Below are 12468 nucleotides of genomic sequence, written 5' to 3'. Positions count from 1 at the left end.
TCGCAATTGTAAATGAGAACTTGTTCTCAACTTGCCTACCTGGTTAAATAAAGGTGAAATAAATTAAATAAATAAATATGGCAGGTTGGAAACCAACCTTAAGGTGCATTACCATCACCAGCTGGACTGAAGCTGGGACCTCAGTTCATCTTTCAATGAACTGTGCTCCTGAAAGCCAATGAGGAGATGGGCGAGGCGGGACTTGCAGAGTGTCCAGCGTCACAAGTGGAACCAAGTTCTACTTTAGCTTCTGGCTACGCAGATGCTCCTTGACATGTGCCAGTAGTGCGGATGCAATGATTGAATTCCATGTATGTGTACATATATTTTGCAATTCTCGTGCACGTGAGGCCAGCGGTGTGGTCAGTATGTTAGCTTCACTGTCCAAACAAATACATATAGGGGAGTGTATTTACATGTACCTTATACACCAACTGAATTGAACTGTGAATTCACGTAAATTAATTTGAAATAGAGATGTGAAAAAATGTAGGCCTCCTGTGATTGGTACAGTGGACACAGTACACTGTAACAAAACATCAACCAATACAGTGGTCAATAATCGACATTCGTTCAAAGTCAACGGGTGTAAGTAACCCTTGCTTTAGCCAGGCTGTATTACAACCGGACGTGATTAGGAGTCCCATACGGCGGCGCATAATTGGCCCAGCGTCGTCTGGGTTTGGCTGGTGTAGGCCGTCATTGTAAATACGAATTTGTTCTTAACTGACTTGCCTATTTAAATATAGTATTAAATAAAAAATAAATATATACAATTACTCTACCGAGCGAAGGCAGACGGCAGCGAACAGATTTAGCACCATGGCCAGTTCCTATTCTCGCGCCTGCGCCTGTTCTAGAGCTCTGCTGACAGGAAGAGGCCATCGCTCGCGCTTTTCATTGAAGGAGCTGCTTTCACTCATAGGAGCCCCCCTCCCTCTTTCTAGCATATCCGCTGCTTTCACTCATAGCCGCCCCCTCCCCCCTCCTCACACATCCGCTGCTTTCACTCATAGGCGCCCCCCTCCCTCCCTCCTTCTCGCACATCCGCGTCTGTGGTGCAGGCGGAGATTGATGTGCTGTGTCTGTGCGCGTGCAGCATCTCAGCTCTCTCTCCATCCATAAGTAGTATTTTCTGGCATCCTTCAGAAAAGGCTCAACAGATTCAGTTTTCTTTCGATTCGAGGATTATATTAAATTCTAAATCAGATACAGGTTTAAATTCAGCTTAGGTTACAATCCAAATTCTTATCAAATTCACAAATATTGAGAATAGGAGTTCTGCAAGGCGACATCCTCTGTAAGGCAGCAAAATGTTGGATCCGTCATCCAGTGAGGAGGAATCGGATGGTGGGATGGTGGAGGAGGAACACCATCACAAGGAGGCATCGGCACCCCAGAGCGGAGCCCGCATCTCTCCAAGCCGGACCAGCGAGAGCTCCGGCGGTCTTGCGCCCAGCAGCAGCCGCAGTAGCGCTCGCCCGACCAGCCCGAGCCCGTCAGCTGCCAGCGAGCAGGAGAAGGTAGAGGAGGCGAATTTGCAGAAGGAAGAAGAGGAGCGCAAAAAGAAGTTGCAACTATATGTATTTGTGATGCGGTGCATTGCATACCCTTTCAATGCAAAACAGCCCACAGATATGGCGAGACGACAACAGAAGGTAAGCTACCCACGGTGGAATGGACGTAAATCATCACGTGTAAACGAATAGCCTACTTTTCACATCAACGATTAGCTAGATGCTCTCTTACAGGACCTCAAAAAAGGCCGGATAAAGGCTACGTCAATAATAAGCCCATACTATCCCACAAACTCACACTAAATAGCCTACCATCATATCACAGCAATAGTTATACATTGACCTTCTCCTTCATACACTGTTTACATGAATGTAGAATGAAGCTGAATTCAGCCATGCATAGGCTAATGACAGTTATGATGTGGGTTCGTATTGAACCATCAGCACTGCAGAGCCATGCGGATGGCTGTTAGATAAAACATTCGTTTCTACATACAGTCATCAACTGCAGGGCCTTGCACATCATCCAAACCATGCACGGTGTCATTTATACACTTCTATTGCGGAAGGGAATATTTGGAATATAACCTAAATAAATAAGTGTCATTGCAGTTCTACGCATCACCACAGTCATGTGACTCGTTTTCATTCGCGGTCTTGAGCTGTGTGTGCTACTCCGGTTGTTGGATGAAATTGTAGCCTTTTTGCGCCGTCACTTGCCCAGTTCATTCATTTTCCCAAGGTGACTTATAGTAGTAGCCTAAGCCCTAAAGGTCCGGACAACATTGAACACATTCGGGAGGCCTGCATATGTTCTGTTTAGCGGGGATAATAGAGGCAGCCTATAGCATTGGGCTAATACCTTTTTCTTCATAGAAATGTAATTATTGAATCCGTTTCTGTTCATATTTGATTTGGTCACGTGTCCACAATACGTGACCTATCTACTGCTTAGATAGGGCCATTTATGGTTTATTTCTCGCCGTTTGGTGAATACATTCAGCCTTAAATATATACCCCATATTTATTTGTAAAAAATTATAAACTGTTCCTATACCCTCTAAAAGGGTTACTGTGAATTTGACAGTAGTTTACAGGCTGCTCGGGGGCAAGTACAATTCTGTATTTCATATTACAGTACACCTAATATACTATATATAGTAATGACACAGTACAATAATGTAAAATTGACTGCATTATACTGTACAAAAAAATGTAAATGCTACTGTGTAATCGAAATGAATGAATGAATCATTGCATGATTGAATGAAATTCATTGAGGGGAGGGGTCTGTATTTCATCAGCATTTTACTGTAATTATAGGGTTGGCTGCTAGGTGAAATGGTAGATATTACAGTATATTAATACACATTTATTATTTTATATCACTTGCACTTCTAGAAGTCTTAATAAAGGCTTCTAAACTGGAAGCAACTACTGGGCAAAACAGATCAAAAGGATATGGCAAAAAATGTTTAAGGCTTGCTGCCTCTCCAATTGGTACCCTGTACAAGTTGAAGGTATCACCACATTAGTTAAATTGGTATATCATTCTTACTCATGGGTGCAACAAATATAGCCTCTCATAAGACGCACCTCAAAATATGTTAATGAGACAGAAACAGCAATACCATGCAACCACTAGTGGTCAAAGTTATTTTTTGTTGCTTTTTTGGTGTGGAATTACAGTACCATTTGAAATGCAGCAATTATTTGCACCGCCCACAACATTTTCCCACAATGCAGCATAATTTATAGCATGCTGCTGTAAAACATTTCAGAGTATTTTACTGTTGATAATACCCCAAATTACTGTATCATTTATTGTTTTCTGTTACGGTGTAAGCTACCATGTAGGCTAGATATGTCAGAATTTGAGAACATATTGTACTGGTGTCTTTCGGTGGACACTTATGAACGGTCGTGGGATGCTGCCCAATCGATGCAACATGTCGACAAGAAAACAGGGAAAATATAGAATGTTTAACGGAATAACGGTTTCTTCAATATTACAGCGCATTCGGAAAGTATTCAGACCCCATTACTTTTTCTACATTTTGTTACGTTAAAGCCTTATTCTAAAATTAATTTAATCGTTTTTTCCCCCTCATCAATCTACATCAACCCCACAATGACCAAGCAAAAACAGTTTTTTAGAAATGTTTGCAAATGTATTTAAAAGAAAATCAGAAATATCACATTTACATAAGTATTCAGACCCTTTCCTCAGTAATTTAATAGTTCCCATTGTAATTAAGATGTTGATGCATGTTGTGGATGAGTGGGTATCGATCAGTGGTTCCTATGATCAAATGCAAAAGTATTGACCCATGGCGATTAGCTCAAATTTTCATAACAGCATCCTTTTGTCAGCACTAACGGAGGCTAACTCCACCATGAGGCATGGCTACTAGGCCAAAGCCCGTGGGGAATTTCATCATTTTTTTTGTAGGGTTTTTGTTGGGTTTTTGGATAAGCGTTGAAAATAAGGTTTGTGGTAAACACAGGTTTAGGAGATCTTAGGGTAACGTTGGGTAACTAGCCTCCCGGGGTAACTGCAATGCAAGTCAATGGTACCTAAATGACGCTTTTCCAAATAATGCCCAAAATCCTAAATGTAATTAGTGCAATTAGCCTGTGGTATTATCATTATATTATCTTATTACCTCTACCGACCTAGTGCACAAACCCACACCAATAGAACTCGCCAGCTTGTAGTCCTGAAAAACAGAAATGAGTTAGACTTTTCTACTTCTGGTTCGTTCGCCATTCCGGTTTTGGAAATTAATGGGGAAAGAATGTGATTTTGGGATATACGCCAAAAATAAGGCCTGAGGTTAATACAGGCTTAGGATATCTTTTACGTTTTTTTTTCTCTATGAGATAATATTAGTCAGTTAACATCACCTTTATAAATGATGAAATCTTTATACGCTTTATGTACTTGTTTTGATAACATGAATGCTTCAAAATATTCACCAAAAGTGAGGTTAGCTGATTAAGATTATCTCACGAAACGTATAGGGTAACTTGGGGTAACTAGCCCCCCCCTAAGAACAATGTCCAATTGCTAACACAAAAAAACAAGTTTGGTAAAAATGTGATATATGGATGATGGTCATGCTTAGGCAAACAAACTACAATTCAGGCTGTAACACAACAAAATGTGGAATAAGTCAAGGGGTATTAATCATTTCTGAAGGCACTGTAGGTCTATGTTTCTTCTTTTGCCTCAATGTTGCAACAACCCCACTCTATACCATAGGAAAAAATGTAATATTACACCAGTCTTAAATTCATTTCACTAGCCTATATTCATAATTTTCCAAAAATAATATCTACGTACAGTACTTCCTGTCATGTCAGAGACATTGCACCACAAGAGGAAAATGTCAAAGTTGTTCAGGTCTTATATATATCTGTCTGTTCTTCAATGAGGCACAGCACACATTCACAATGAGGCACAGCACACATTCACAATGAGGCACAGCACACATTCACAATGAGGCACAGCACACATTCACAATGAGGCACAGCACACATTCACAATGAGGCACAGCACACATTCACAATGAGGCACAGCACACATTCACAATGAGGCACAGCACACATTCACAATGAGGCACAGCACACATTCAGGCTGTGTCCCAAATGGCACCCTATTCCGTACGCTACTACTTTTGACCAGAGCCCTATGGGGCCTGGTGACAAGTAGTGCACTACAAAGGGAATAGGATGCCATTTGGGATGAAGCCTCAGTTAATTCCTGTTCACTCAATGCCAGACAAAAGCTTCTTCATATCTGTGATGACTCATGGGAGTAAGTCAGCACTGCACTGCATTGTATGCAATGATGGGATAAAGTGCATTTAGCATATTTACATATTATTATCTCCTATTAGAGGAGGCTGGTAAGCAGGTTGACGTTTATTGGGATGATTCTTGTCCTGGAGGCAGAGCAGAGCAATTTTCACTAGATGGGCCAGCTGCAAAGTCAAAATTGGCAGTATATTGTAAAAATCAGTCTTAATTTAATGTTAGGGTTATAGGCAGATTGTTAGCAGTGTGGTTAAGGTTAGGGTTAAGGATTAGGTTTAAAATCTGATTTTATGAATTTGTGGCTGTGACAGCTAGTGACTACCCTTCAGAGTTTCTCCCAGTACATGAGTCAACCCACTAAATGCCAACCTGTGGCTGGTGAGGGGTGGAAGGCTCATAATTATTGCCAGAATGGAGTAAATGGAATGGAGTCACGTCAAACACATGGAAATGTGCTTGCTGTGTTTGATACAATTCCATGAATTCCAATCCATTACTATGAGCCCGTCCCCCAATTCAAAGAGCCACCAGCCACCACTGTCTTTTATCCCCATCCCTACTAGCAACAGTGGTGTATATGAATGTATAAACTGTATCTATAGGTATGTCAATCCTATTGAATGTATGTTTAGATTAAATGGAAGCCACCACAGTGCCTATGTGTAACGATTCTCCTCCTCTTCTGAGGAGGAGTAGGAAATATCGGACCAATGCGCAGCGTGGTAAGTGTCCATGTTGTTTATTATAACCGGAACACTGAAACAAAAACAAAAGTAGAACAAAGCGCAACAGTTCTGTCAGGTAATCACGCAAAACACTAAACAGAAAATAATCACCCACAACTCCAAATGGGAAAACAGGCTACTTAAGTATGTTTCTCAATCAGAGATAACGATTGCCAGCTGCCTCTGATTGGGAACCATACCAGGCCAAACACATAGAGATAGAAGACATAGAACACAAAACATAGAATGCCCACCCCAACTCACGCCCTGACCAAACTAAAATAGAGACATAAAAAAGGAACTAAAGTTAGGACGTGACACTATAGAGTGTATTTATTATACATAGATTGAATGGAAGCCACATACAGCTATCTGGTACCCTTTACTAGAGACGCTACCTTTGATAATGGAATGCAAGCAATTCTGAGGCCTGTTGATATGACTAGTTTCCAGCTCAATAGCATACTGTACATTCCCTGTATGCACGAAATGCATGCAGTTGTGTATTTTCTAGGGGGTCATGAACTGTATAGACAAGCAGTGCTGGACTTGGACTGAAATAGGGGCTGGTACTCATATTAGGTTCCAATACTGTTTACATTTAGGTGCAGGAGCTTCACAATACTTTTTATCTTATATTCTATAAGAGGAAAAGGAGCTCAAGCAGTAGAACATTTGAGGTACCGGTACTCAGCTCCGGTGAGCTTCTGCCAAGTCGAGAACTGTAGCCAACCATGTCTATATGATGATATAGAGTTACAAAATCCACTGGGCACTGAGCAGAGGGGTTTAGATTGAAATAAAGGTTGAAGTCAGATATTACTGTAAGTCATTAAGTCATTAAAGTCTCAACTTCTAGATAGGGAACTGATAAGCCAGACAGACACATTTACCAGCCATTACCATATTGCCAACCTACACTTTGAGCCCCACAGAGGAACCACACAGTGGAACCATGGCTGCATTACAAATGGCACCGTACTCCTTATATAGTCCACTATTTTTGACCGGAGCCCTATGAACCCTAGTGCACTATATAGGGAATAGACTTCCATTTAGGATACAGCCTCTGACTCAGTCTACTCAGCACCATGAGTCATAAATGTCACTACCAACTGAGACCATTAGGTAAAAGATGAAATCATTGCTCTGAACTTCACTGATCTATTCTTGTGACTGAGTTTGGCATCAGACTTAATAAAATATAGTCTTTTCTATGGATCCAGATTGAAACCTCACTGAAATCTCACTGATATAAAGGAATTTGAGACAAGAAATACAGTATATGAGCATTTGTGATTTTCTGCAACGTGCATTTCTGTAGTAGTAAAGGAGTAATTCTCCAGTACCCCTTGTTTCATATATTTCCTTTTAAAGAAAGAAAAACATTGATCACAGGATTAACCCCCCCCAAAAAAACGAACTGTTGTGTAGTCATTACCCTTTCTCATGAATCCAGACTTACATTTATCGGTACATATCATTTCCCTTTAGAAGCCCATTGATAATCAAACCAATGGCTCACCACTTTTCACATTTGCCCGATGGTGGATACATACAAAAATAATATACAGACTATGGCTATTTCCTATAGTTCCACATTAGTCACAGGAATAGGATGAAAGCAATTGGGTAATGAAAGGACTTGAAAGTCCCCCTGTGTAACTGCCTGGCGAACGAGAGGAGCAGCTAGGCTGCAGCATCATAATCCGTTATTAGGACTTGTGGCTGGCACACTAACAGAACTGTTCACTGGGGCTATCAGTGTTACTTAGTTACTTAGTTACTTAGTTACTTAGTGACTTAGTGACTTACTGACTTACTGACAGACAGACAGACAGACAGACAGACAGACAGACAGACAGAGACAGACAGACAGACAGACAGACAGACAGACAGACAGACAGACAGACAGACAGACAGACAGAGACAGACAGACAGACAGACAGACAGAGACAGACAGACAGACAGAGGAGGCAGCAAAGGCAGACAGACAGAGACAGACAGACAGAGACAGACAGACAGAGACAGAGACAGACAGAGACAGACAGACAGACAGACAGAGACAGACAGAGACAGACAGACAGACAGACAGACAGACAGAGACAGACAGACAGACAGACAGACAGACAGACAGACAGACAGACAGACAGAGGAGGCAGCAAAGGCAGACAGACAGAGGAGGCAGCAAAGGCAGACAGACAGACAGACAGACAGACAGACAGACAGACAGACAGACAGACAGACAGACAGACAGAGGCAGCAAAGGCAGATGCAAATGTGCCGGGCTGTTGCTTCTTGAAGTGCAGCGCAGTGACCCTGTGAAAGACACAACATAATGGGGCAATTACTGACTGTCGCTTCCTTTTGAGGCACGTGAAAAATAATTTATTCAGTCTGAAAGCTCTTATTCTCTCTCAGCTAAAGGGAAAGGTGGCATACTGTAAACAGTGCTGCTTTGCTGTCAATGGGTGTTTTATTAAAAACCAAACATGTTTGAGTCCGTGTGTATGCATATATGTACATTATTCATACGTTACATTATTTCAATGCAGACGTGGGTAGTAACACGCTATAAGTAACACTTTACATGTACTCAAGTCATTGTTTTTAGTAACTAGTATTTTCTTGGAACTCGGTCGGCAGCAAAACAATAATATATATATATATATATATATATATATATATATATATATACAGTACCAATCAAAAGTTTGGACACCCCAACTAATTTCAGGGTTTTTCTTTATTATTTTAATTAATTTATATTGAGATTCTTCAAAGTAGCCACGATTAGCCTTAATGACAGTTTTTCACACTCTTGTCATTCTCTCAAACAGCTTCATGAGGTAGTCACCTGGAATGCATTTCAATTAACAGGTGTACATTGTTAAAAGTTAATTTGTGGAATTTCTTTCCTTCTTAATGTGTTTGAGCCTATCAGTTGTGTTGTGACAAGGTAGGGTTGGTATACAGAAGACAGACGTATTTGGTAAAAGACCAAGTCCATATTATGACAAAACAGCTCAAATAATTGTTATTTTATTTATTTAACTAGGCAAGTCAGTTAAGAACAAAATCTTATTTACAATGACGGCCTACCCCGGCCAAACATGGACGATGCTATCTAGGCTGTGGGTAAACTGGTGAAAGGAGTCAGGCGCAGTAGAGCTGAGATGTGTGGACAAGGTATTTAATTCAACAAAACACCAGTACAAACACTAAATACTATGGTGCTGGAAAAATACCGGAACCACAAAATAAACAGGCGTCAATAACAAATCCCGCCAACAATATACCAGCCGTCAGATACAGCCTTACAAACAAGCACACAAACATGGGGGAAATCAGAGGGTTAAATAATGAACATGTAATGGGGGAATTGAAACCAGGTGTGTAAAAAAACAAATACAAAACAAATGGAAAATGAAAAGTTTATTGGTGATGGCTCGAAGGCCGGTGATGTCGACCGCCGAACGCTGCTCGAACAAGAAGAGGGACCGACTCCGGCGGAAGGCGAGACAAACCCAGGGCCAATTGTGCACCGTCCTATGGGACTCCCAATCATAGCCAGTTGTGCTACAGCTTGGAATCGACCCAGGGTCTGTAGTGACACCACTAGCATTGAGATGCAGTGCCTTAACCTTATACCGCTGCACCACTCAGGAGCAAAGAGAAATGACAGCCCATCATTACTTTAAGACATGAGGGTCAGTCAATCTGGAAAATTTCAAGAACTTTGAAAGTTTCTTCAAGGGCAGTCGCAAAAAAACATCAAGAGCTATGAAACTGGCTCTCATGAGGACTGCCACAGGAAAGGAATCCTCTGCTGCAGATGATAAGTTCAATAGACTTACCTGCCTCAGAAATTGCTACCTAAATAAATGTTTCAGAGTTCAAGTTACAGACACATCTCAACATCAACTGTTCAGAAGAGACTGCGTGAATCAGGCCTTCATGGTCAAATTGCTGCAAAGAAACCACTACTAAAGGACACCAATAAGAATAAGAGACTTAAGGGCCAAGAAACACGAGCAATGGACATTAGACCAGTGGAAATCTGTCCTTTGCTCTGATGAGTCCAAATGTTGAGGTTTGTGGCCTACCCAACTGCTCGGCGGCGTCAGCATGCTCCTAAAGCACACCGAATTCTCGTGTGTATCACATTCCAATGATAAAACTGGGGGGGACAAAACGTGAAAGTTCTGTTACTTAGATGTATATTATGTTATAAACTGGGTTGTTCGAGCCCTAAATGCTGATTGGCTGACAGCCATGGTATACCAAGGGTATGACAAAACACATAGGGTAACAGTTTATAATAGCAATAATGCACCTCGGAGGTTTGTGATATATGGCCAATATACCACCGTTAAGGGCTGTGTCCAGGCACTAGGCGCTGCGTTGTGCATAAGAGCTGTGGTATATTGGTCATATACCACACCCCATCGAGCCTTATTACTTAAATATATGATGACCCGGTGAGGTTTTGGTAAACCCTCTGGGACAGTCAATCTTTCATGTCAGTGGCCCGCTTGGGCCAGTGAAAGAACATATTGGAATTATGCTATTTTCTATCGAGACTATATATCTGATGAAAAAACAGATGTCTTCCTTAAGCTGTTAGTTCGTTATGTAGATTATTTATGACGCACACAGCCTGAGCAGAATAGGTTATCATTTTACGGGCAGCAAGAGTGCGCAGCTGTCAACTGGTTGTCTGTGGAGCAGCTCACAAAAGAACGACAGCTGTCTGGTCGGTATGATTTTATGACAATTTATGACATCTACCAGTAAATGCTAAGGCAGCAATGAGTATGCTTTGGTCTGAAGTTTTCCTTGGACCCTGAAGTTGAAGTGCATTAAATTCTATATCGGGCAGAAATTAGCGTTTAAATCAGGAATGTTTCCTCTCACGACCTCTACAAGCCAGAATGTTGAATCAAATTATATTTGAACTCAGGCACTACTCAACCAGTTGTCCGTGTGGTTGGTCCTGTCACAGGTAGGAATGTGAGACAATTTAAAGTATAATTAAATCAACTTTTCGAAGCGCTGGTAGTGCGTTCAGATTTCTATCACCTAAAGCATGTTCACAAGATGATAATACATGCACGCCACGCATGCATACTTGCTGAGCTGGTGCATGTATTTACATGGTTCTGTGCATGCTTCAGGTGATAGAAATCTGAATGGACAACCAGTGCTTTCATAAGGTGATTTAATTATACCTTTCTGTGGAGATATTGTCTCACATTCCTACTTGAAAAAGAACCAACCGCACGAACAACCGGTAAAGTCAGTTAAAACATAATTGTAATCAACATTCTGGCTTGTACAGCTTGTGAGAGGAAATTTTCCAAACAAACGTATTCCATTAATCTCAGACTGTGAAATAGAGGTATCTCAGTCTGATTGTCAGGCAATTTTGAAGTCTTGGTTAAATCTTTGCGATGCACAGTTCAGTCATGTGCTATTCCAATGACATTTTGTAAGGCTTTCCCAAAAAACCTTCCCAATTAAATGTTGACTGCAAAGTAGGCCTACCTGGCAGAATGATATCCTGATGATTTGCACTGTATCAATTGGATCAGCATTTGTTTTGCAAACTCTGCCATCATATGTACATCGCTGTACATTGTAGCCTATAGTAGGCTACAGAAACACTGCTAGCCAAACACAACTGTCTCTTGCTATGTGTGCAATTTAATTAAAGGGCAACTACACACGAATGCCATGTTAGTAATAGTTTTTCATGTTTTTCTGTCAAAATAGCCTATTCTGTGAGTTTGTCTCTGAATTGCACAGTCTGTCAACAAGTGGTGTTGGTCGTGGTGCTGGCAGGTTTAAATAATAAATGAATGTCAAATCAATTGCACTGAGTTGTTGTTCTTTTTGTTTGCTGTCACAGCTTACCATAAGGTATAAAACATTTGCAAACACAATTTGTAACTAGTACTCAAGTTCTTTTCTGACCAGATACTTCTTTATTTAAAAAAAAAAAAAGTTTCTTTGAGGGCTATTTTTGAATAAATTACATTCTAAGTATCAGTATTTTACTTAGTGGAACTGACAGTGTGTTAACTACTTTGCAGATATGAATCAGACAATCATAATATCAGTTAAAAATATCAATTACACAGTTAATGCTACAAAAACAATTGTATAAGAGGTTTAAAAAAAATATGATATTTGACTCAACATTCCATGACGTACACTAAAGCATTGTTGGCAGAATAGATGGATGAAGTTCAATGCATGATAATTAATCAATACATTTCTTGGAAGTTCAAAATTTTTTGCTATCAGGTTGTAAATCAAAGCTGTCCTGGTACAATGTTTTCTGCCTCCATTCTGGATGCACTGTTTCAGTTTCAATGACTCAATATTTTGGACAAAAACATATG

General features: G+C 40.6%; 1 protein-coding gene across 14 annotated transcripts in view; it reads left to right on the top strand.

Annotated features, from left to right (window-relative positions):
* Nucleotides 1–1054: 1054 nt before the first annotated feature.
* Nucleotides 1055–12468, top strand: part of LOC118389353 (calcium-dependent secretion activator 1-like) — a 151672-nt gene continuing 140258 nt past the window's right edge. For all 14 annotated transcript variants that reach the window (XM_052527088.1, XM_052527085.1, XM_052527087.1 and 11 more), the window contains exon 1: nt 1055–1658. In XM_052527088.1, coding sequence (XP_052383048.1) covers nt 1314–1658 — 345 coding nt within the window. In that variant the 5' untranslated portion in view covers nt 1055–1313. The remainder of the gene's footprint in view (nt 1659–12468) is intronic.

The sequence above is a fragment of the Oncorhynchus keta genome, chromosome 10 (genome assembly GCF_023373465.1).
Source record: "Oncorhynchus keta strain PuntledgeMale-10-30-2019 chromosome 10, Oket_V2, whole genome shotgun sequence".
In the NCBI taxonomy this organism is placed as follows: domain Eukaryota; kingdom Metazoa; phylum Chordata; class Actinopteri; order Salmoniformes; family Salmonidae; genus Oncorhynchus; species Oncorhynchus keta.
Note: the sequence above shows the minus strand (reverse complement) of the source record. Positions and strands in the feature narration are given on the sequence as shown.